The 26,653-nt window shown below is 40.1% G+C and overlaps 1 protein-coding gene across 22 annotated transcripts in view; it reads left to right on the top strand.

The window, feature by feature from the left end:
• The window catches only part of Ulk2 (unc-51 like autophagy activating kinase 2), a 78,870-nt gene extending 52,408 nt beyond the window's left edge, over nucleotides 1–26,462 (top strand). For 7 of the 22 annotated variants that reach the window (XR_015630553.1, XR_015630552.1, XR_015630549.1 and 4 more), the window contains 12 exons: nucleotides 968–1,048; nucleotides 2,588–2,874; nucleotides 3,126–3,313; nucleotides 3,620–3,726; nucleotides 12,296–12,445; nucleotides 15,122–15,330; nucleotides 18,759–18,937; nucleotides 19,600–19,718; nucleotides 19,997–20,154; nucleotides 21,264–21,399; nucleotides 23,640–23,767; nucleotides 23,933–25,853. Coding sequence is in view for 11 of the 22 variants with exons in the window: in XM_087571805.1 (XP_087427931.1) it covers nucleotides 968–1,048; nucleotides 2,588–2,874; nucleotides 3,126–3,313; nucleotides 3,620–3,726; nucleotides 12,296–12,445; nucleotides 15,122–15,330; nucleotides 18,759–18,937; nucleotides 19,600–19,718; nucleotides 19,997–20,154; nucleotides 21,264–21,399; nucleotides 23,478–23,543; nucleotides 23,640–23,698 (1,739 nt within the window). In the remaining 11 variants the exon portion in view is untranslated. 22 annotated transcript variants of the gene reach the window in all.
• The last annotated feature ends 191 nt before the right edge of the window (nucleotides 26,463–26,653 follow it).

Below are 26,653 nucleotides of genomic sequence, written 5' to 3'. Positions count from 1 at the left end.
AAAAAGTTTCATCAGATCAAATCTTAGCCTCCCTTCACTCCTACAGGAACCATTGGAGCATGCTATGGTCTGCAAAGACAAGATCCAAACCTTTTTTGTTTTTAAGATTTATTTATTTAATATATATGAGTACACTGTAGCTGCCTTCAGACACACCAGAAGAGGGCATCGGATCCCATTACAGATGGTTGTGAGCCACCATGTGGTTGCTGGGAATTGAACTCAGAATCTCAGGAAGAGCAGTCAGTGCTCTTAACCCCTGAGCCATCTCTCCAGCCCCCTAAACCTTATTCTTAAAGCTGTAAGGGCCCATTTCTTTACTACTTGGGCAGAGCTTTTTTTTAATCGTAGACCTGTCTTCTGTTGTGTAAGCACTCTGAAAGCACTCCCTTGTTTATGGCAGTGTATGTTCATGGGGATGTGGGTAAGAAGGCAAGGAGATTGTATAGGGAACCACTGGTAAAGGCCAAGGGAAGAAGGGTCAAGAGACAGGGAAGGCTTTAGACAAGGTGTAGAGCTTGTTCAGGCCTTGGAGAGGAAGGGAAACTTAGGAAAGAGTCTCAGACTATAGCAAAGTGTAGAAAAGAGTCTTATCCAGACTACCAGAATAGCCCCCAGCACTGAGTTTTCAGATGGATTCCTTGACCTTTTCAGCAGGCATAGATTTATCATTGGTTGGTATCAGCCAGCAGGAGCCTGACCTCAGCACAAACGTGATATATAAGGACTACAGCTGGCCTATCAGCCAGCCCCATGGGACCCATTTATTCAAATGCTGGTACTTCTGCTTTACATACCTACTGTTGGGGACATTTATTTGGTTTTGGTTATATAATACTTCTTAAATCTCAGCCTTCCTTTTGCTGATTAGAATTATATTAATTATTATAGACTGAGCAGCTTGTGTGTGTTGTCCATTTCTGTCCTATATAGTTTTTAAGTAATTTTCATTTTGTTCCATTCCTAGTTGGTACTATTCCTGAACAGTTTAGTCAGTGCTGCTGTGGACATCCTCAGGGCCATGAAGCCAGGAGTAGACACTCCTCAGGTATGAAAACATTTTATAAGTGGATTTGAGTTATATTTTTTCCAGTCTTATAAAAAAAAACAGAATTGGTATGAAATAGTTCCTTTCCTATACTGTTTTTTTAAATTTTGGTTTAATGTTTTTAATATATTTAATATCTCCTTGTGGTTATAAGATTCCTTTATGATAATTAACCTTAAGAAAACAAGGGACTGGGTGTGTAGCTCAGTTTGTAAAGTGCTTGCCTGCCATGCACAGAGCCCTGGTTTCAGTCCTCAGCACCATATAAAGCCATGCCGCTAATCCTAGAACTCTAGAGGATTTTGAAGTTCAAGGTAATCCTCAGTTAAATAGTAAAGTTAGCAGCCAGCCTGGGAGATAGGAGACTGCGTAAAAAAAGAAAGGACAGACTTTCAGAAGTATGTATGTGCATGTATGTTTATTGTTGTGGTATTGGATAATGCATATTCCTGGAAAGGAACATGTAAATCATATACTATTATAAGTCAAATTCTACTGCATAGACATATGGACATATAAAGAGTTTAATAATTAGAGAAATTTCATATTATTAAAAAAACTCATTCTTTCTCTTTAATTTTGTATTTTCTTTAAAGTAACATTTAAGTAACTTTTTCTGATCATGATATTTATCACAAACTTTACTTTTCTATTTAAGTTTATTTCTCTAAAAAGTAGAATAATGTTTTAATGTCAGGTATAGAATGTGATCAAGCAGGAATGTTTCATAGCAAAGTTCCAGTTGTGTTTGTTTGTTTGTTTGTTTGTTTGTTTGTTTGTTTTTTAAAATGGGGTTTCTCTACTTAGTCCAGTCTGTCTTGGAACTCCTTCTTTACACCTGGCTGCCCTTGATCTCAGATCATTCTGTCTCTACCTCTAGAGAGTGCTAGGATTAAAGACATGCGTTAACATGCTTGGCTTTCAGTTAAGTATTTTCTTATGTTGCTGTAATGTTAGAGGTTTTTTTAGTCAGTTGGTTTTTTGTTTGTTTGTTTGCTTGCTTGTTTGAGACAGCGTCTTGCCGTGTAAAGACTGGCTTTGAACTTGAAATCTTCCTACTTTAGCATATTCTCTATGGGAATTCAAGTATACAGCACCAAAGCTGGCCTCAGTGGCTGGTTTAGAAAAGAATACTTTAGACACTAGGAACACTTGCATGTTCTTAACGCTATCAGGAATAATTTGGTTTGCAAGAAACTTAAGAAGATGTCTTAGTGACCTTAAAGCTAGTGGCCTTTGCTTGACAACAGCACAGTTTATATGGAAAAGAGATGCCTACTCTCCTCGGTATTTGCACTGCCTGCCCACATGCCTGCGTGTCTTTCTGTGTATGTCTCCAACAAGGTAAAGTACCAGAACCAACACCTGAGATTGTTCTATGATCTCCACGTGCACTCCCTGAGAGACTGACCAGTCCTCAGACACACACACACACACACACACACACACACACACATGCACACCAATTGCCTTTTTCATTTTCTTTTTTATCTCTGCACTTCTCTGTGGGTTTTAATGTTGTCTTCATTTTGTGGATAGGTTCTCCAGTGCCACAGACCCAGTCACCACAGTCACTCTTACTGGGTGCTAGACTGCAGAGTGCACCCACCCTCACCGATATCTATCAGAACAAGCAGAAGCTCAGAAAGCAGCACTCTGACCCTGTGTGTCCATCCCTTGCCGGGGCTGGATATAGTTACTCACCTCAGCCGAGTCGGCCTGGCAGCCTTGGAACCTCTCCCACCAAGCATATGGGGTCCTCTCCACGGAGTTCTGACTGGTTCTTTAAAACTCCTTTACCAACAATCATTGGCTCTCCTACTAAGGTATGTTTTATACATATGAACTCTGGTACTTTATGAAAGGGTTCATTGTGAGAATAGTTACAATTTTAGTGAACATTTACTGTTCAGAAAAGGAAGTTGAGCCTTAAAGAGCTTAAATGAATAGCACAATATTGCACAGATTATAAATAAAAAGCTGGTATCTGGATCAGCATCTGTCCCAAGTCTGCACTCAACGACCAGTGCACCATGTTTTCTGCATCATATTAACCAGCTTACATATGTCTCTTTAGACTACAGCTCCTTTCAAAATCCCTAAAACACAAGCATCTTCTAACCTGTTAGCCTTGGTTACTCGTCATGGACCTGCTGAAAGCCAGTCCAAAGATGGAAATGACCCTCGTCAGTGTTCACATTGCCTCTTAGTACAAGGAAGTGAGAGGCATCGATCTGAGCAGCAGAGCAAGGCGGTATTTGGCAGGTAAAAGACTATTCTCTCTTTAGCCTTTTACATGAAAACTAATCCCTACCTAAATCAATGCATTCTCTTATTAAAGCAATAAGACACATTAGTTTAGTAGGTGGTTTATGCCATGTAATTAATATCTACCATATACATTTGGAATTTATAAAAATTACAGATTTTTCCTGTAACTGCATAGAGCTCTTCATGAGTTTCTCGAATAAACTCTTTATTTTGGTTAGGAGAGTTTATTTATACCCTGATTTATTTTTCATCTATTTCTGAAAAAAGGCACCTTCTTATTCATGTCACTGTTCTCCTCAGATCTGTCAGTACCGGGAAGTTGTCAGAACAACAGCACGTAAAGGCACCTTTAGGTGGACACCAGGGCAGCACAGATAGTTTAAACACAGAACGACCAATGGATGTAGGTAAGAAGTTTTTCTTAGTTTGCTAACAGGTAATTTGTTAGCATATGCGTAATTTATTGCTTTATCACAAGCTTGGAGGCTGGCTTAAAACAGTACACATATTTTTATATAGCTATAGCTCTGTCATCTCTGTCATCTTTTCCTTCTCCTCAGTACCTGTCAAAACAAATCTTACTCAGTGCTCTGTGATGGGAAGGGCTTGTGACCAAAATGTTATTGTCAGTAGGAACATCCTGGCCATAATTAGCCTAATTACAGTATTCCCAAGCATTTCTTTTATAGCTGCTGAATCTCAGAAATATCCAGTTAGTGAGACCCATGAACCTTTCAGATTTTCTCCAGGGCTTAAATCTGTTGACACCCCTTTCTATATTATTTTGTGAGGTTTGAGTTGGACCTCTACAGGTACTCCTTGAATGAGACTCACTGAAACGGTAATCAATGCAAAAACAAGAAGGGTTTTATTGTTCCAGCACTGTGGGGCCGCCCCACTTTAAGAGAGAGAAGACTCTGAGCAGACTCTAACGGAGTTAGATACCTTTGATAAGGACAGATTTCAAACAATAAGGGCAGAATTTAATAACTAGGCAGGGTACTATTAGTGGAGTGAAGCAACCTTCAAACTGACCCGTGGTCAGTGGACCGTTTGGGACTTTCCAAGGGGGGTCAGTTGGGGAGTCACAGGTGGCTTTGTTTGACATTTTGGCTTGTAGTTGTTCCAGGAACTAAACTAGCTCTACCCTTCCTGGAAGGGAGGGGTCTTTGTGCTCAGAGGTTTGTTGTGGAATTTTCCCACTGGCCTTAGATTGACCCCAAACTCTGGCTCTTTGAATTTGAACAAACAATAAACAACAGGGAGATTCCATGCCCTAACCCAGTCTTGTTTACAATTAAATTTTCTGGGATGGATTCTAGGAATCTCTACATATACCTAAATTTTGCAATCTTTTATAACCTTATTTTCTCTGGTGATTTGGTTTTTGTATGTTTGAGTCAGGGTCTCTCTACATAGCCCTGGATGTTCCTCTAACTCACTGTGTAGATGAGTACTATTCAACAAAACTCACAGAAATGTACTTGCCTTTGCCTCCTGAATGTACTAGGATCAAAGGCGTGTTCTATTGTACCTGGTTCTCTATTGTCTTTATTGTATTCTCAAAAATATGTGGGCCAGCAAATTACCTGACTGGATTTGTTTTCTAATCAGAAAAGAACAACTCCTAACAACCATAGGATTTGATGTGTCCCTTCATCCTGTTCTTGCTTATAAGGTGTCTGCAGTACGTGTTATGTGCTTTAATCTAGGCATGTCCCGTTTACATGCATAAAGTTGGATATTAACTTTATTGAGACAGAATAATCACTATGCAACCCTGCCTGGCCTGAAACTTGCTAGATAGGCCAGGCTGATCTCAAATTCATGGTTATTCTCCTGCCTCTCTGCCTCCAGAGTTCTGGGATTGCATGTGTGTCACCACACCCAACCCTTGACCTTCTTTACTGCTTTCTTGTGTACTAGTTTAATGTCACATTTTGATATTTTGTTTCTTTTTTTCAAGACAGGGCTTCTCTGAGTAGCTCTGGCCATCTTGGGACTCACTCTGTAAACCAGACTAATCTCAAACTCGGAGATCAACCTACCTCCATCTCCTAAGTCCTGGGTTAAAGGCGTACTCCATTACAATCAATTTCAAATTCACACTAAGTTAATCTTGGTAAAGATAGAGGAACTTGCCCTCTACGGACCAATTCTCATTTCTCTATCAGTGCTATCATTGTTAGTTTACGTATGACATGATGTATTCTTTTCAGATTTTATTTTTTATGTATATGAGTGTTTTCTTGCATGTATGTGTTGTGTGTGTGTGTCACATTTGCCTGGTGCCTAAAGAGCCCAGAAGAGTGTGTCAGATCCTCTGGAGCGGGACTTGCAGATGGTTATTTTCCATCAGCCACTTAGGGCATCACGGCCACCTCTGACTTCAGCTTCACTGTATCCTCTGGCCTTCTGGGGCACCTACAGTGTGTGCACACACAGATATACATATAATTAAGAATAGTAAAAATATTTTTTAAAGTGAGTGAGTTTTAGAAAGGTAATTTACATTAGGAGCTCACTGCACTATTTTCTGATTTGCCATCTTTGGTTGTGTTTAGTTGTGTGTATAGATCTTTGTTTCTATCCAGTGTCACTTTGTTACTTAAATACAGCTTTGTCTCCATCTCCATTCTTGTGGTATTAGCAAATGTACCAGGCATTTGCTTATGTCACAGGTTGCTCTAACAACAGGATTGTTATTCTATTTTAGAATTTTTATTTTATGTTTATGAATGTTTTGCCTTCATGTATATATGTACACTGTATTTATGTGTGTTGCTCCTGGGTTTTTCTTTTTTGATGGCTGTTAGGTTGATTGGTTACAATTTCTTGGGTTTTTTAAGACAGTGTTTCTCTGTGTGTAGCCCTGGCTGTCCTGGGACTCAATTTGTAATCCAGACTGGCCTTGAACTCAGAGATCTGCCTGCCTCTGCCTCTCAAGTGCTGGGAATAGAGGTGTGAGCCACCACTACTTGGTGTAAGAAAAAGGGTTTTCATAAATACATAATTATATAGGTAAGAATTTTAGAATTTATTACCAAAATTATATGCATCTATTATCAAAAGTTAACATACGTCAAAACTTAAATACTAAAATCAACAGGGCTGCAGAGATGCTCAGCCGTAAGAGAACCAAAAAAACTTCTAAAACACTGAAAATAGCATACATGGAGCCACTTGGTTAAGAGAATCATAAATAAAGCATAACTGCATAAATTAGCACAGGGCCACTGCAGGGGTCTCACAGCTGCCTCTTGTTGCTATTGTGTTGTGCCTAAATGCCACAATTATCTGCTGAAAATGCCTCCTTACTCTAATAATAGTTTTTTTCTCCAATAAATTGTGTATCACAATACTAAGAATACTTGGAGAAAGGACAGTCTCTTCAGTAAGTGAGCTGGACCATTCTTTCTCACCATACGTGTAAAGTCAACACAAAATAGACCACGGATCTAAATTAAACACTGAAAGGCATTGTATAGGCAAAGAACTTTTTGGATAGGGCCCCAAAACAAGCCAGGAGTTGTATCAACTAAGAAGCCTGCACAATGAAAGAAACTTAATCTGACTGGAATCTGAAATTCCCTCTATAAATTCATATTTTCAATATGAATCTTGATAACCCAGTGGTCATTCTGTTTGTGGAGGTTCTGGGAACTTTGATAGGAGAGCACACCTGCAAGACACGAATCATGGATAGAGGTTCTTGGGGGGTGTATTATGCCTTTCTCCTTCCTGTCTTGCTCTCCACTTCCTGATCCTTGGTGATATGAACTGCCCCTATCACGTGGCCCCCACCATCGTGAACTGCTAAAGCAACTTGTAAGTGCTTATTATAGAAGGACGGTGGCTGGGCTGTAGCTCGGATGTAGCATCCTTCCCCAGAACTGTTCAACAGTCCCATTACTGGGAAGATATCCAAAGGAGATGAAATCACTATGGCAAATGTTTAGGGATCACTGTCCACAGTAACCAAGTCATGTAATCAACTGAGGTGTCTAACAAGGAAGAAAACATGGCACCGACATACATGGAATATTGTTTATAAAATAATAAGATAAGACCCTGTCATTTATGGCAAGAAGCATAGAACCAGATGTTGAGTATGTTGAGTGAAATAAGTCAGGCATAGATAGGCAAATGCCTCGTTTCTTAAGGTTGAGCACAGAGTGAATAGACCAGAAATCCTTAGAGTATAGGAAGAAGATAGAGAATTGGTACTAAAATGCAATTAGCACTAAGAGACAGTAGAATATCCATACATCCTGTGACGTGTTAACTTAACCATAGTCTTATTTTTAGATTTATTTATTTTATGTATGTGAGTACAATGTCGTTATCTTCAGACACACCAGAAGAAGGCATCAAATCCCGTTACAGATGGTTGTGAGCCACCCTGTGGTTGCTGGGAATTGAACTCAGGGCCCCTGGAAGAGCAGTCAGTGCTCTTAACTGCTGACCATCTCTTTCTCCAGCCTGTATACTGCTCTTTTGATTACATACTTTGTTGCTTTATCACTAAATTCCTAGACTCTTTAGTTCTGCTGAACTATCTACTGTTGAGTCTCTGTATCGAATTTGATTTCTGCTATTGTACAGTCATTCCTCCTTACTTGCCAGAGACTCATTTCAAGACTTACCACAGATGACTGAAACCATGGATACTGCAATACCCTTTTTATATGATGGAGTTTTTTTCCCCCATACATACATGGTAAAGTTTAATTTGTAAATTAAGGCTAGTATGAGTTTAACAATAACCAATAAGCAAAACAATAATATCAGTATATTATATAGATGGCAATATGCTACAGCACATACTCTTAATAGAAGCTATGTCAATGTGGTCTCCCTTGCACTCTCAAAATACTGTGTTGTCAGAGACTTGCCTTTCTTGTGCTAATGTGAGATGTACTTAAAGAAAGCACTTTAGTTGGGCAATGGTGTATAGGATTCTTTAATACTAGCACTTAGGAGGCAGAGACAAGCAGATCTCTGAGTCTGAGGCCAGTCTGGTCTACATGATGAGTTTCAAGCCAGCTAAGGCTACTTCATCATCTCCAACTCTCATTGTTGGTTGTCACTGTTAAGTAGCATTAGAGTTTTTTTGACTAAAACACTAGAATGACAGCTAGTGAGCAGGTAGCATATACAGGAAGGATGTGCTGGACAAAAGATGCTTCATGTCTTAGTGTATGAGTCTGTGATGTTGCTCAGAAGGAAAGCAATTCTACTTCAGAATTCCTTACTCTCCACTTACATTTACAGCCCAGTGAGTGAAAATTGACAGTGTTTTAAGATGATTTGAACAATGTGTCTGTTCTTAACAGTTTCCAGATATCAAGTGGTTATGTAAAAATAATTTTTCTTGGGCTGGAGAGATGGCTCAGTGGTTAAGAGCACCGACTGCTCTTCCCAAGGTCCTGAGTTCAAATCCCAGCAACCACATGGTGGCTCACAACCATCTGAAATGAGTCTGATGCCCTCTTCTGGTGTGTCTGAAGATAGCGACAGTGTAATCATAATATATAATAAATAAATAAAATGAAAAAAAAAACAATGCAAAAAAAATAATTTTTCTTCAGTATAGTTTTACTGCGGAGTAGGTCTGTGAAGGAAGGAGCTCTTCATGTGAATAATCTAGAAATTGTTCTTCTCAGTCACTAGGGATTGGGAAAATATTTTGAAAACAGCTAATCTGAGTGACCACTAATTTGTTTAGTTTTCTTCTATAAAAATTATATTGCATAATAGTTTTACATACACATGTTATAATTTAAATCCAAGTTATTGGTTGTGAAACATTTATTCCCTAAGGATGTTTACCACCCATCAGTTTTGAGAGTTCATGTTCTTTTTTCTCTTGAACTTTGTTAACATTTGTAATCACACATTTTTCTTCTTTAACCATGAACTCTCAGTTTGAGGCAATGAAAATTGTTGATAATAGGGAAAACTTCAAACCTTCCAAAAAATAGTAACATCAGTGGGTCTTAAAGTACAGTAATAAACATCCGTAAATACTTGTTTTCTGAAATATTGATCTCATATGTAGCCAGGGAGGACCTGAAATCCTGATGGGTTTACGTCCACTGCTCTGTGCTCACAGTACAGGAGTGCTCTGCCGTGCCCTGTCTGACCTTAAGTACTTGATGCAGTAGAAGCCTCACAGACATTACCCTGAATAGAGTACCTGCCTCATTTTCTAAATGTTTGAATGTTCTTCACAATTTCTACTGGCATTCGCTTACTCCCTGGAATATCGAAGTGCTCTCTAGTTCTGTAGTGCTCTCCTGTAGACAGGATGGGCATTGCAGGAACTTCCTTTTGTATTTGTTCAGGCTTCTTAGATTTGGAGGCTCACCACTTGAAAGTCATTACTCAGAGACTATATAGTTGAAAAGAAAGAAATCAGTTTTAAGTATGGACTTCAGAAGACAGAAGAGGATATTGTCCTCAAATCTGTTCCTTATGGGGCCTGGACAGATGGCTCAGCAGTGAAGAACACGTATTGCTCTTGCAGAGGACCCAGACTTGGTTCTCATCACTCACAGGCGGGCTCACCACTGTAATTCCAGTTCCAGGGGATCTCCATACGTTCCTGTATGCTTGTACATACAGCCAGGCACACATGCATAAAATAAAATAAATATTTTTAAAACAACATCTTGGGGAGCACAGTACAATCACTCACTGTCATATTAGGGAAGGGAAAGTTGAACGTGCAGTGATCAGGGAAAGGATGTGCTGTGCCAGCGTCCAGGCTTCATGCCCTCCTCCTTCTAGAGAACACTTGCAGTAACAATTAACCTTCCTTTTTCAGGCCAGTCTCTGTGATAAACATGTTAAATTCTTGCACAGTAAACAAAGTTCCACATTTAGTTAAGGAATAGGAACAGAAGGCTATGCGTGCGTGCGTGTGTCTGTGTCTTTGTGTGTGGTCATATTTCAGTGTTATCCAAAGTTGTTCTGTGCTCTGTACATGGAGACAGAAAGCTTCCCATCTGTAAGTTGTGTGTCTTTTCAGTTACTTTCTTTGAGATAGTTAACCTTCAGCTAAAGATATGGACTAAGGAAAGACAACATAATTAATTGTTTGACACTGAACTGTGCTAATTTCTTAGGCATCTTCAGTCAAAGTTGTTATCTGCCCAAAGTTAATGGGAGACTTAATAGCATACTGTTTAGCCTTTTTTCTTCTAAAACAGTATCCCTTGCTTTGTAGCTCTGGCTGGCCTGGAACTTACTATGTAGACGAGATTGTAGTGTTAGGAATTGAACTCACAGCCTTGTCATACTAGGTAAAGTGTATAGAGCATTGACTCTATCCTAACCTTTCAAAATTAGTGATTTATAGGGGCTGGAGAGATGGCTCAGTAGTTGAGAATGTTGGTTGCTCTTACAGAGAACCCAGGTTCAGTTTCCAGTACCTACATGAGAGCCCAAAACTGTTCCTAACTCTAGGTACAGGTGATCCAGCACCCTGCTCTGGCCTCCAGTAAGCTCCAGGCACATGTGCAGTGTACACACAGAAATCTGAACAAACCTCTCCTACACTTAAATAACTTCAAAAATCACTTATGGTCATGTGAAGGCAAGCCAAACTAGAAGTCTTATGTAGTTCCCCTCAGTTATAAAGTCTCTTCTTTCATGTTTGATATGTATTGTAAATTTGACTTTATTATTTGGTCCCATAAAGGTACTAATTTTTAGATGTCTGAATGTGGAAAGGCTCTGAACTAAACTTGCTGATTCTGCATGCTTTGCTGGATGGGGAACTTTTTACCAATCTCCATTTAATCCAAGCTCACCCCATCAGCCCCAGCCTGCTCAGCACCTGCTTTACCTGGGCTTCCTTTCTCACAGGTGTGAGGGTCTAGTCTGAGTGGACATACTTTGTTTAAACTTTTATGTCTTTCTAATCTCTGTTGTTTACCTTTGTGTTTTCATTGTCTAATTTTCTAATTATCAACAGATATAACCTGCAATTCAGATATTTTCTAACTATCCAAAACATTGAATACTGGGCTTTGGTGTGAATATTCACATAAATAGAAGAGAGGTATTACTCTAAATTCTTTTATTATGGAATTTTTTTCTGAGATAGTGTCTCATAATATAGCCCTGTCTGGCCTAGAATACTATGTAAACCAAGCTGCCCTCAAACTCCTGGAGATCTGCCTGTTTCTGCCTCCGAAGTGCTGGGATTAAAAATATGACACATCAGCCATTTGGTGGTGGTGCACACCTTTAATCCCAGTACTCAGGAGGCAGAGGCAGGTAGATCTCTAATTTCAAGGTTAGTCTGGTCTACAGAGTGAGTTCCAGGGCAGCCAAAGGTACAGAGAGACTTACCTTGAAAAAAACAAGTGTGACCCACCACTCCCGACTCTTTTAATTATATTTAAACTTTTTATATGTGTGTGTATGTATGTGGGCATGTACATGTCACTACATACATTCATGTTGAAGTCAGAGGAAAGCTTACCAGGGGCAGTCCTCCTCTACCCTGTGGATATTCGGAATCAAATGCAGACCATCAGCTTTGGCGGTGAGCACTTTCACATTTCACCAGCTCACTGACACTCTAAAATAAGTATTTTTCCTTGGAAATATTATATCGAATAATCTAATCTTAGAGTGAATGTCAGAATTCTAAAAATTAATATTAAATGGGGCTGGCGAGGTGGCTCACCAGCTAAGAGTGCTTACTGTTCTTACAGAGGATCCAAGTGTGCCTCTCAGCATCCACAGCTCACAGCTGTCTAGAACTCCCAACTCCAGGAAGATACGACATTTCCAGTCTTGGTGAACACCTATAACCATTTGCATATAATCTCCATTGCACACACATAATTAAAATGATAAAAAATAAATGTTAAAATTAATAAACGTCTGTTTCCTTATATTACAATTACATACAGGCATACTATGAATGTAATCTAATATCTGGTCAACTTTTTGTTGTAGCTCCAGCAGGAGCCTGTGGTGTTGTGTTGGCATTGCCAGCAGGAACAGCAGCAAGCGCCAGAGCTGTCCTCTTCACCGTGGGGTCTCCTCCACACAGTGCCACAGCCCCTACTTGTACTCACATGGTCCTTCGAACAAGAACCACCTCAGGTAAGACTCGCTTGTTGTAGTTCAGGACATGGTGTGACTAGTTCTGATGATGGTGTAGTGAATTAGACAAATCCCTCACTTCTCTAGCCTTTGCTTTCTGTCCCCATAAAGTGATTATAGCTGTTTACCTCCCTTAAAGAGTTATGTCAGAAGTAAATGAGGTGACATGTTAGGGAGGACTTTGTAAAGTTAAAGTAATATATACTCTATGTATATTTCCGTGTGTCTGTGTGCAACATAACGGTAAAATGTGACCTCTCCATGAAGAGATAGACGTGCGTGACGTGTTTGTATTCTACTTCACTCTTCAGACTGAGGTCTTATTTTAGCAGATCTAATAAATTATTGGAAAATATACTTTTTAATTTACTTATTGGGCAGCTCAAAATTGATCCCAAGGCTCTCCTACATGCTGGACAAATGCTATACCACTGAACTGCATTCCCAGTTTCCCCAGCCCCTTTCACATGGATAACCTCGAACCCCTGATCTCCTCCATCTACCTTTCAAGTGCTGGAAGTGCAAGCGTGTGACTTGACACCCTCAATGCACCACCATTTAAAATCATTTTGTATGCATGATTATTTTGCCTGCGCGCACGCACGCACACGCGCGGACACACACACACACACACACACACACACACACACACACACACACACCTTTCTTTTTGGGGTTTCCCAAGCTGGCCTTGAGTTTATTTACAGTGTAGTCCAAGCTGGCCTTAAGTTGAGCTCCTCTTACTTACTTTAGCTACTAGTATTACAGCACATGCCACCAGATTTGGTTTAAATTTTATTTTACTTTTGTGTTTCAGGTACCAGTGTTTGTACTTAATCCTATATTTTTAAAGTCATCCATATTATCTAAGATGTCTACTAATACTAAAAATTAAGAAAGTATTTGATTAAGGTTAGAGAGTTGACTAGTGGTTAAGAGCATTGACTACTCTCCCTGAGGATCCGGGTCTAATTCTCAGCATCCACGTGGTCTCTCACAAGTGTCTGTAACTTTAGTTCCAGTGGATCCAGTCCCTCTGTCCTCTGCAGGTACCTGCACCATGTGTGCAAACCCACATACAAAATTTAAAATAGTAGAGTCTTTTTTAAAGGTATTAAGAGTGAGTTTGAAATGATTGTGTCTTAACTATATGTGCTGTTTTCGTGTCCTCTGGGTTCTTGTATTCCTAATAAGCTACTAATCAGGGTACTTGTAAATTAGTAAGGGAAAGATAAGATAATGAAAGGTAGAGCTAAAGCATTATTTATAGATACTCAAAAATATTCCAGGCTAGCTAGGTCTGCCCAGAGTGACCCTGTCTCCAAACAAAACAAAACAAAACAAATTCTTCTTTTTCTCCTCCTTCTTTTCCTTCTTCTCTTTCTTCTTCTTCTTCTTTTTTTTTTTTTTTGGTTCTTTTTTTCGGAGCTGGGGACCGAACCCAGGGCCTTGTGCTTCCTAGGCAAGCGCTCTACCACTGAGCTAAATGCCCAACCCCCTTCTGCTGCTGCTGCTGCTGCTGCTGCTGCTGCTGCTGCTGCTGCTTCTTCTTCTTCTTCTTCTTCTTCTTCTTCTTCTTCTTCTTCTTCTTCTTCTTCTTCTTCTTCTTCTTCTTCTTCTTCTTCTTCTTCTTCCTCTTCTTCTTCTTCTTCTTCTTCTTCTCTCTCTCTCTCTCTCTCTCTCTCTCTCTCTCTCCCTCTCTCTCTCTCTCTCTCTCTCTCTCTCTCTCCCCCTCCCTCCCTCCCTCTCTCTTTCCCCCCTCCTCTCTCCCTCTGTCCTCTCTCTCCTATCTCTCGGGGGTAGGGGAGGTGTCTGACTATGTAGACCAGACTAATTTTGAACTCTCACAGATGCCTGCCTCTGTCTCAGAACTGCCTGGAGTAAAGACTTTGCCCCCATGGCTCAGCTGTATCAGCAGTTTTTCCAAGTATAAGTTCAGGGCTGATGTGGTTTAGTAGGAATGCCTAATGCTTCTTGAGAAAGCTGTGTGGCCAGTCTCAGGAGAACTGTAGTGAATAGTAGGTGTAGTGGCACCTACTTACATCCAGCATTTGGGAAGCAGAGACAGGCAAGTCTCTTGTTCTAAACCAGCTTGGTCTATAGAGAGAGTTCCAGGACAGCCAGGGATACATTGGAAGATCTTTTCTCAAAAAAAAAAAAAATGTTTATAATGTTTACACTTTGAAATTTCCATTCCTACTTTGGAATACTCATCACATAAAAATAATTTAAGAAGAATTTTTTTAGTAATAATTTGTAATACAAAAAAAAATCAGCAATTAAAGTTTTCCCAGATATATATACACTGTATACGTAAAGCTAGTAAACTACTGAGCATCAGCTGCATTTTTATACTGATCAAGTCTGTGAAGCATAGAGAGAGAAATATTGTGTATTATACAAATTTGTTTAAAATGGAGTGTGGAAAACTGGAGAGGCTGATTTCATCTTATTTACATGTGCATGTGTATGTGTGTATGTAAAGAGAGATGTTCGTCTATTTACATGTGTATGTGTGTATACAAAGAGATGTTCATCTATTTATAGAGCGAGGGGCCTGGGACTGTAAGTATCTTCTTTGTCACTTCAGTAGGTAATGTTCAGTAGTGAGCAGAGTGAGTGTGAAACCCTTCTGACTGACCGTGAACATGTGCTACGAGTATTTTTTCTTTGCAGTGGGGTCCAACAGCTCAGGAGGCTCCTTGTGTTCTGCGAGTGGCCGAGTGTGTGTGGGCTCCCCTCCTGCGCCAGGGTTCGGCTCCTCCCCACCAGGAGCAGAGGCAGCTCCCAGCCTAAGATACGTGCCTTACGGTGCTTCACCACCCAGCCTAGAGGGTCTCATCACCTTTGAAGCCCCTGAACTACCAGAGGAGACACTGATGGAGGTAGGGAAGAGGTGACAGGGATGTGTGAGTACATTGTTGATCTGATGTGAGTATCCTAGTGATGAGGTAAGAACAAACCATATCAAGTATTTCCAATTTCCAATTCCCTTTTTAGTTTAGTTTAGTTTGTTTGTTTGTTTGAGACATACTGTATAGCCCTGGATGTCTTAAAACTGTGTAGACAAGGCTGGCCTTGAACTTACCAGTGCTAGGAATACAGTTCTGCACCACCTATGCTCAACTCTGTTTCTAAGATTTTTTAAGGTTTTCCCTAGAAACATAACTTTTTTATCCTCAAAACTTATTCTCTTTTTTTTTTCTTTTTTCTTTTTTTCGGAGCTGGGGACCAAACCCAGGGCCTTGCTCTTGCTAGGCAAGCGCTCTACCACTGAGCTAAATCCCCAACCCGTTATTCTCTTTATTAGGTAAAAATAATGCATCTAAACATAAATTTTAAAACAATGCCAGTCTATGGACAATTTGACTAATGTGAAAGGAAAGTCAGTTTTCTTTAAGAATGTCATCTCTGTCACTCCAGTGGATGGCCCACACCTAGAAGTATATAGACAGCAAAAATTGGAGTTGGTGGATTATTTTTTAAAAAGTAGAAATGAAGATTGGGAGATAAGGAGGCGGGAATGGATCTGAAAGGAATTAGGAAGAGGAATCAGTGGTAAATATAATCAAAATACATTGTATGAGATTCTTAAAGAATTAAAAATATTAAATTATAAAATAAAAATAATTATGCCAACATGATGGCACGTATAGCAGGGTTTTAAGTTTGAGGCCAACCTGGGCAACAAGGTAAGACCCTATGTCAATTAATAGTAACAATAAGTCACAATACCAGGTTAGCCATTCACATAGAAATATCCCTGCTTACGCAGACTCGAAGCTTATACTCATAGATCAGGGCTTTCTCTCTGTGGATCCAGTTCTGCTTAAAAAAAAAAAAAAAAAAGCACACACTACGTGTCATCTGCCCTAAGGAGGATCTAGAACCACAGGTTGCTGTTGTGACTTTAGAGTTGTTCTTCTCAGTTCCTCCCTCCCAACTTAAGGACAACTGTGTTTTGGTGAGTATAGCCCAATACACTGTTATACAGCAGAGAGACCTAAGAGATGCGAGTGTTTTATTCTCCTGTCTCAGAGAAACTTGGAAGGCTGGGGGAGATGACTCAGCAAAGTGCTTGATGCACAAATACAAGAACCTGAATTTTGGTCCCCAGAACCCACATTTTAAAAAAGAAAAAGACAGACTGACATGGCATGCTTGTAACAACAGCCTTGAGTGAGTGGATTCCTGCCAGTCAGTCTGTCGGGATCACAGATTCACATTTAAGGGCTGATCCTGTCACAAAACATAAGGTATAGGCAGGGAGAAGGCTCAGTGATTTAGAACCCTTAAGACACATTAATGAGGACCAGAATTTGGATCCCAGCATCCAGGTTACAAACCAAGTATATCCCCCCCCCTTTCACACACACACACACACACACACACACACACACACACACACACACACACACACCTGTAATTCCAGTTTTTTGGAGGATGGGAACAGAGGGAAACACGGGGGCTTGCTGGCTTCAAGCCTATCTGAGAAAATAGGAACCCCAAGTTCAGAGAAAGACCCTTCCTCTAAAGAATAGGCAGAGAGTGGGGGAGGATGCCCAACATCCTCACTTGACCTCCATGTTCATGTAGAAGTGAGTGTCCACACATACATTTACATTCACAGACACCAAAAATACGAATAATTGTTTTAAAATACAAGTGGATACTGATCAAGGAAAGACACCCATACTACTCCTCTACCACACACATAGTAGAAAGAAATTTTTAGTCTTATTTGAGATTTTTTTTTTTTTTTGGTTCTTTTTTTCGGAGCTGGGGACCGAACCCAGGGCCTTGCGCTTCCTAGGCAAGCGCTCTACCACTGAGCTAAATCCCCAACCCCACCCTTATTTGAGATTTTAAAGTTCATTTATAACTAAAGAAGAAAATTTTAGAACAAACTTGTTTTGAAAGGACATCGTTTAGAGAGTCTCTCCATGGTCTCATCAATAACTAAGTAGGTCACAGAAAATCAGAGCTTTGTTGTGAATTACTCTTAACTAAAAACCACCCCAGAGGCTGGAGAGATGGCTCAGTGGTTAAGAGCACTGACTGCTCTTCAGAGGTCCTGAGTTCAAATCCCAGCAACCACAGGGTGGCTCACAACTATCTGTAATGAGATCTGATGCTCTCTTCTGGTGTGTCTGAAGATGGCTACAGTGTACTCACATACATAAAATAAATAATAAATCTTTAAAAACTACCCCAGGTCTAAAACTTCCTAAAATAATAAGTCAGTAAGCTCACTAAACTATAAGTATATGTAGCTCTTGGTGGCAACAGCTGTAATTCCTGTTATTCAGAGAGTTAAGTTTATTATTTATATGAGAGTGTAGGTGCCATGATGCCACATGAAGGTCAGAGGATAAGTTTTGGGAGTTGGACTCTGTTGAAGCAGGATCTATCTTGTTTCTGCTGCAATGTGTGCTCCTAGACAGCTGACCCATGGGTTTCTGGATGGTTTTCCTCTCTTTACCTCCCATCTCACTAGTGGTTCTGAGATTACAGATGCCTGTCTTTTTCCTCTTTCCCCTCATGGGTTCAGGAGATTAGGCTGAGGGTTTCAAGCTTGCAAAGCAAGTGCTTCTACCTGCCAAGCATCTCTATATCTGTGTCACCCACAGCCGTTCTTGTAGTCCTCCAGTTTTTAAAATTACTTTGTTTAATGTATAGGAATGTTTTGTCTGTGTTATATGTCTGTGTACCACGTGTCTGTTGTCCATGTGGGTGAAGAGAGGGCATCAGATGCCCTGGACCTAGAGTTACAAGTGTTTGTGAGCTACTGTGAGGGTGCTGGGAATTTACCCTCTGTCCTCTGCAAAAACCCATGCACTTACCCCAGAGCCATCTTCCCAACCCTCCCTTGCACTTCTTTTTTTTTTTTTTTTCTTTTTTCTTTTTTTTTTTTTTTCCGGAGCTGGGGACCGAACCCAGGGCCTTGCGCTTGCTAGGCAAGCGCTCTACCACTGAGCTAAATCCCCAACCCCCTCTCTTGCACTTCTGATGTCTGTTTGTCATGTTTTGTTTTACATACGTTGATTCAATTATTAAGGTTTTGGGTTAATTCGGTGGTATTTTTCTGATAAAGGCACAGTTTACAGCCTACTCATGTGGGTGTTGTAATACATGAAGACATTTCCAGATATAATATTTGGTTTGATTTGTATTTATTTTCTAACAGCTTTCTGAAATTTAAAAACATTGATTTTCTTTGAACATTCCAACACTCATAATATGGGGAAACTTTGTATATATAATACAACTAAGTTCTTAATGTAAAATTTTATAAAACACCTTGCCTTTGCAGCGAGAACACACAGACACCTTACGTCATCTGAACATGATGCTGATGTTTACTGAGTGTGTGCTGGACCTGACAGCAGTGAGGGGTGGGAACCCTGAGCTGTGCACATCTGCTGTGTCCCTGTATCAGATTCAGGAGAGTGTAGTTGTGGACCAGATAAGCCAGCTAAGCAAAGATTGGGGGTAGGTACCGCCTGTCGTTCATTTCCAGGTTCTTTATGGTTTCTGTGAACTTGCATCTTTTTTTTTTTTGGTTCTTTTTTTCAGAGCTGGGGACCGAACCCAGGGCCTTGCGTTTCCTAGGCAAGCGCTCTACCACTGAGCTAAATCCCCAACCTGTGAACTTGCATCTTAAACATAGGCATTGTTACTTGTTAGAAGTCAGGTCTCATTTTTGAAAGCTGCAAGAAAATATGAGTCGTTCCATTGTGTGAGATGTTAGTTAGCAAGAGTTTATTATACAACCTTAGCATTAGCTTTCTCCGAAAATTTACCACTGGAGACATTTGATGACCAAGAAGTTATACATATTTTTGTTTCAGTGTTCCCATAATATTCAAAGTTCACATCTACTTGTCCATACTAGTTCTTCTCCCTTCAGGAGTTAGATATATATTGAAAAGTCAGGAGGAGCCAAGTGTGTTCTACACCCAACGCTTGGGATACTAAGGCTGGGGAGTTAATAAATTGAAACCTGTCAGGGATACACAGGAAAATCTTTTCTCACAGTGGGAAAAACGAGGACCTAGTCCCCTGGAAAAGCGGTTTGGACGGTGGCCTGATACTTAGCAGGCTGAGCCTCTGGGTCCGTTCCCAGGATAACTCTGCTCCTGTCTCCGGTGCAGGCGGGTAGAGCAGCTGGTGTTGTACATGAAGGCGGCACAGCTGCTGGCGGCTTCCCTGCATCTCGCCAAAGCTCAGATCAAGTCCGGGAAGCTGAGCCCATCCACGGCTGTGAAACAAGGTACAGAACAGTTGGTGGTGTGCAGCTCCAAGGGTCTTGGAGTTGCGCCTTCCTGTCCGGCAGAGTCAGCCATGATCTTTTGTTTCTAATTGTTTACTGGTACAGAGAAGTCAGGAGTGCTGGACCAGCTTTTCTGTGCTGATCTTAGAACCTGGCCTTCCATCTTTTCCTTCAGTGACCGTGCAGTGTCACTTTCCTTCCAACAGTGGGAGAGGTATATGTCACTGTGCTACTTCTGGAAGAAATGAAAAATAATTCCCATTTCAACTTTGTTTCAGTTGTTAAAAATCTGAATGAAAGATATAAATTCTGCATCACCATGTGCAAGAAACTTACAGAAAAGCTGAATCGCTTCTTCTCTGATAAACAGAGATTTATTGATGAAATCAACAGTGTGACTGCAGAGAAACTCATCTATAATTGTGCTGTGGAAATGGTAAACCTTTCAATACTTAATATTTTATAACTATAATATTTCTCTCTGGGTGTCTTTTGAACTGAACACCTACTTGGAATGCTCTGACCTTTAAAAGTTCATATCCTGCTACGTGTGGTGGCACAGGCCTTCAATCCCAGCACATGGAAAGACAGAGGTAGATGAATCTCTGAGTTGTAGGCCAGCCTGGTCTACAGAGTGAGTTCAAGGACAGCCAGGGCTACAGAGAAACCCTGATTCAAAATAACAAAAAGCAAAACAGAACAAAAAAACAACCAAGAAAAGAGTTTATATACTACCCTTTCTCAAGTCCAAAGTGTGAGATGTATTGGACTTAAGTAGTACTTAACATTATTTAATCACTTTACTATAGTTTATAATCCTAGTGGTTGTATTTGACATTTTTATATTTCCTTTTAAACTTCATTTCTAAGGTATGTTCTTATCCTTTTATAGTTTTTATCTAAAAGTTAATATGTTTCTATATTTTCTGCTACTTAAGAAAGTTTGGCTCTGTAAAACTTAGAAAAAAATAGTACTTTGTTAATCCCCAAAATTTTAGGTGCTTGACTTCAATTTACTGACTTTACTGAACTATAGACACTTAGGAAAAGCTATCTTTCCATTTGTTAACTATACTGGATTTTTTTTCTATTTACTGTGGGAAATGGCTCTAAGAAATCTGTAACATAGGGTTATTAAGTATCTAAATGGAGAAGGTTTATGGACTAATGTTCTTACACCTTTTCAGTATAATAGATATCTCCCATTTAGATAATTGCACCTTTATTGTTGATGTACCCTGGCTTCACCTTGACGGCTACTAAATTAAATAGTTTTATGAAAAAGCTTTGGAATGAAAGTGACCGGAGTGTATTATTGCTCTAAACTATTGGCAGGAATGGTAATATACCACACCATACCACATTAAGACCGTAGGGATTTTATTCAAGGAATTATATTGCTTCTTTCCTTTCTGGATTTAGCTGTGACGTTACAGAGTCTTCCTTCTTTTCATAAAGTGTATTGATTGTAATATTTTTTAAAGTGCTTTGTCCATAGGGTTGGTATATCCTTGGAGTTCCAAATCTTTTGTTAACTGGTTCCAGGTTCAGTCTGCAGCCCTGGATGAGATGTTCCAGCAGACTGAAGACATCGTTCAGCGATACCACAAGGCAGCCCTTCTTTTGGAAGGCTTAAGTAAGATCCTGCAGGACCCTGCAGATGCTGAGAGTGTGCATAAGTGTAAGTGCTGGCCCGGCAGTGCCCCTCCCTCACCCCCACCCCCGCTCTCCACAGAAAGAGAACTCGGGACTATTACACAGAGAACTGAGGAGAGGGGCGGGAGGGATGGCTCAGCGGTTACGAGCCCTGACTGCTCTTCCAGAGTCCTGAGTTCAATTCCCAGCAACCACATGGTGGCTCACAACCATCTGTAAAGAGATCTGATGCCCTCTTCTGGTGTGTCTGAGAACTGAGGAATAACAGCCATAGCAGTTTTTTTAATTGTTTAGTTTTTAAAGAATTGGGTATCAGTCAGGCAATGGTGGTGCATGACTTTAATCCCACAACTTGGGAGACAGAGGCAGGCAGATCTTTTAGGCCAGCCTGGTCTGCAGAGCCACTTCTAAGACAGCCAGGGATATATAGAGAAAACAAACAGAAAAAGAATTGAGTATCATGACATTTAATTTTTTTCTTTTTTCCTTTTATTGGATATTTTATTTACATTTCAAATGTTATCTCCTTTCCCGGTTTCCCCTCCAGCACCCCCCCATCATATCTTCCCTCCCCCGGCTTCTATGATGGTTCTCTGCCCTACCTGCCCACTCCCTCCCGCCTCTCCACCCTGGCATTCCCTACACTGGGGAAATGAGCCTTCCCAGGACAAAACAAGGCCATCCTCTGCTATATATGTGGCTGGAGCCATCAGTCCCTGCATGTGTACTCATTGGTTGGTGGTTTAGTCCCTGAGAACTTTGGGAACTCTGATTAGTTGATATTGTTGTAGTTCTTATGGGGTTGTAAACCCCCTCAACTCGTTATTTTATTATTATTATTTTATTTTATGTGCTTGAATGTGTTGCCTACATGTATATCTACATGCTTGATGCCTTTGGGAGCTAGAAGAAGGTATCAGATCCGCTGGATCTTGAGTTGCAGAGAATTATGAGCACCATGTAAGTGGGAGGACTTGAATCCAGGGCCTCTAGAAAAGTAGCCATTGCTCTTAGCTGCTGTGATCTCTCCAGCCTTCAATTATGGGATTTTTCCAAATAATATTTGATTCTGTTGTTTCTCATTGCCTCTCTTCTTCCCCATCCACATTTGGCATTGTTCTGAGCAGCATGACAAAATCTCAAGTTGTCCTCTGCTAGCTGGGACATAAAGCATCCCCCTGTCCAGTGCACACTTGCTATGTGTGCCTCCTGCCTATGAGTCTCTTAGTAGCAGCGTTGTGAGGTAGGCTGTGTCGATGGTTCTGTGTTTGTAGATAGAATTCAATATTGTTTATAGTTTCGGGCCTAAATAGGGATCTTAGAGTGAATCCTTTGTGGGTAAAGAGCCCCTGAATTTAACAGATTGTAATTTGTCTTCTAGATGTAGAATCATACTGCCTGAGATGGATCTTGACTTTAAAAACTTGAACAAGTTATTAATCTTTTTGTGAGATGTTGACAACAGTGCCAGCCCTGTATGCTGTAAGGACTAGAGAGGCTTCATATAGAATATAGATTACTTTCATCCTTTATGTTGTCATCGCATTATTTGTGGTCAGGTTCTTGTTTAAGACTGTAGGGGGGGTTTGTTTTTTTTTGTTTTTTTTTTTTCTTTTCTTTTTTTCCGGAGCTGGGGACCGAACCCAGGGCCTTGCGCTTGCTAGGCAAGCGCTCTACCACTGAGCTAAATCCCCAACCCCGGGGCTTTGTTTTATTATTGAATAAAACTCTTTTAAGCTTTCTGGGTGTAGTAACCAAAGAATATTGTAAGGATCCTGTGTACTGCATATTTTATATAACTAGCAGATGGATGGGATACCAGAATGATACATAAACATAGATATATTTCTGTCTGTATGTATATGTGTGTATGTATATTTGTGTGTGTGTGTGTGTGTGTGTGTGTGTGTGTGTGTGTGTGTGCAGTGTGTGTGTAGTGTGTATATATATATCCATCCCTAGTATCTGGTATGAAGAGTTGTTTTTGTGGTTTTAGGACAGCATTCCTAAAGTTACTTGTACTTCTAAGCAAGGAGAGTCGTTGTGCCAATCTGAGTTTTCCACTGCAGCATTAACCTGCAGGTTATATCTGAACTGTTGCAGGTCAGAGGAAAGAAAGTATATTCATTATGTTCACCTTGGGGCCAAGACAGAGCAGGAACTATGGTGGTGAGAGTCATGATTTCCCCCCTTAGTTCCTCTGTCCTTGGGTTAGAAAACACAAATAGTTTTTATGATTAATGTCACTTTACATTTTATTTTTAGATAAATGTAGTATTGAAAGAAGATTGTCAGCGCTCTGCTGTAGCACTGCAGCTGTGTGAGGAGCAGGCTTGTCTGTGGACCAGCATAGAACAGGAGGTGCCTGACTGTGGACCAGCGTGAAACAGGAGGTGATACATTTGATTACATCTTGGTTCTGTCACCCATCCCAGGACACTGTGGTGACTACCAAAGAACAAACAGCAACTTAAGAAGGAAAACAATACAAAACTACTACATATTGTAGGAAACCTGCCTTATTGGAGAAGTCACTCCCTCTTTCCTTTCTCTTTTAGAAGCAGAAGCAAAAGAGTTGTCCACATGGCTCGAGTTATTAGAACCTGGCAAATAAATGTACCTTAGAACTAGTATCATAAGTACAGTTATTCTTGTGGATAATTAAACAGGAAACAAAGTGAGTGACCTCACTCAGCTCTCTGAGCTATATGTGAAAGTCCATGTTTGCTAAAGCATACACAAGCAAAAGAGTATACAGCTCATCCAGACAACTTGAGATTTGGGGTAAGTTTGCCTGAATCTGAGCGTGCATCTTTAAACAGCTCAGGAGAAGGAATTTTAAGAAGAAACAAGGTGACTCTTGGATGAACTGTGAAATCTTCAACTTGATCTAATGTGGACATGACGTTAATCTTCCAAAAATCTTTCATATTGCACTAATTTATTAAATAACTATGTATTGGATTTTGCAATTTAAAACTAACTGAGGCACAATGGACTTGTTTAAAATATTTTACTTGATTACATACATATGTCCTTTTCAGAGTTCATGTGTACTCTCCACTGAACTTGTAAATGGTCAGAACTTGCGTTCATGTGAGCCTTTGCATTTTTCTCACCTGCGATATATCTTCACCCACAGATCTTCTCAGTGGAAGTTTGAGTTGCTGATTGTTTGCATTTTTTGTTGTGCATGCAGAATGTTCATCGATTCTTGTGACCTTAGTTTTATTAAAGGCTGTTGATTTGGGCAGTATTAGAAAGCTATCATGAATCAAGAAATACTCTTGAGAATTTTATAGGGCCAAATCAAAGTGATGAATAATGGCTTGTTAGTGATGTGGAGTTTCTACATAAAATTAGTAAGAAATGAGGTTTGTTTTCCCTTAGAAAAATGGGCAGCTCTCTCCAGACTAATGTGTACTTCTCAGTGTTAACCCTGAGTTCACAAATAGCTGGTCATGGCAGATCAACATCTCCCCAAGAATGGTTTCTATGTTGTATATTATTTGGTTTCTTTTACTTACCTGCTTTAATACTTGAATAAACCATTCACCGGTTTTAATCTTTTTACTTCAAAACTTTGACATAATGACCTGCGCTCTGATAGCTGCACAGAAGCTCTTTGGCACCACACTTACTTTAGTGTGCTGATTAAAGTTAACAGAGAAAATGGTTTTCATTTACTTGGTGAACAAAGTAATGTAATTTTTACATTATTTATCTGTATGAAATTCTAGCAGTTAATTTGAACGTTTATGTATAGGATGTTTGTATTTTTAGGTCTTTACTACGGTGTTTCTACCTCTCATTTGTAACTGCATTATCTTCAAACCAGGTAAAACCCACTGAGTCGTTGTGGAATAGTCTTTTTAAATTGCTTGTACAAATGTATATCAAGGTTAAATAAAGCTGACAGTGTTTTTAGGGTACAGTTGGGGTGATATGAAGTGGCTTGTCAAGCCAGATGCTTTTTGAGAGTGGGTCGGAAACTTGGTCGTCAATATTCTTTGCCCTGCTCCAGGATTTAAAACCCTTGGTGACTGTCATACCGGCTCCTGCAGACAGACTGTACCCCTCCTTATACTAGTGATAAAATGTCTTCTGTAATTTTTACACTAAATTCTTTCATGTTCTCTTAATCACCCTGTTTATCTCAGTTGGTTTTCCAAGTAAGCAGATGTAGTTGGCCTCCTCTTCTACACTTTTTAAAAATATAATATCAACAATTTTGGAGAGGATGAGGTTGGTGTAAAGTCAGGAATAGGCGAGTGTTGAAACTGCACTGTTACTCTCAAGCTCTTCCTGTGTGACCAAGGTCTTGTGGGTGGTGTGAGAAGCAGCGACATCTCAGCAGTGGAGAGCAACTGCAAACTCTTGAATAATGGTTCTGATATCCTACCATTATCAAGGCCAATTGTTTAAAGAAATTTTTGCCTTGATTATAGCAATAATAAATAAATGCTTTATGTTTCTGTATTTTTATTTCATATCATGTATTTCATAAAATGGAATTAGACAAGTTCACACACTCATGGGTCAGCACCTGTATTCACATCCTAACCTGGAAAATAATTGACCATGAAAATGTAAGTAGAGGAATTATGAGTGAATTGGTTTTCTTGCTATGTGGATTTTCTTTAACTGTCACATGTTGGAGATCTGTTGTTGACATAATTACTTCCTACAGCCCTCACGTGCCCTTTTCTCTACTAGGAAGAATAGCAGCCTCACAGGAATCAGTTATAGGAGCTGGTGTAGCTCTCGTTAGTTTATTTATAACGGTAGAAGGAAGTTGAGTTGAATGCAGAAGAGATGCGGACACAGAGTAGGTCCTGGATGCATCTATCGCCCGGGTTCCTATACATCCCTTCTGCATGGAGCTAGTACTTGGTGTCCGTTTCCTGCAGCACTTCAGGTAGAAAGAATGGCATCCCTCTTTCCAACTCATCCGTTTTCTACTCCCTTCTCTACCCAGCTGGCCCTGTGAAGTAGCATTTCTCCTGCTTGGGAATACTGTGCTTAAAACTGCTGATACACAACTTTAATTATTTTGAGAACATTCAATAAATGAATGAATGATTTATTTTCCATAGTACAGTGTTCACTGGTTCCCACAAGAGGAGCTTTTCTACAGTCCAGCATAAGAACCGTGCTCGGTTAGATATGACCTGTCAGAAATGGCCTTTCGTAGTCTCTGAAGAACAAAGAAGAGGAACCTGAGTTGGGGCAAATTAGTCATGAGCTTGTGGACTCAACTATGTGAAAACCCGGGAGGA

This window comes from Rattus norvegicus, chromosome 10, assembly GCF_021556685.1.
Source record: "Rattus norvegicus strain SHRSP/BbbUtx chromosome 10, alternate assembly SHRSP_T2T, whole genome shotgun sequence".
NCBI lineage: Eukaryota > Metazoa > Chordata > Mammalia > Rodentia > Muridae > Rattus > Rattus norvegicus.
The sequence above is the reverse complement of the archived record's forward strand: the minus strand, read 5'-3'. Positions and strand labels throughout refer to the sequence as shown.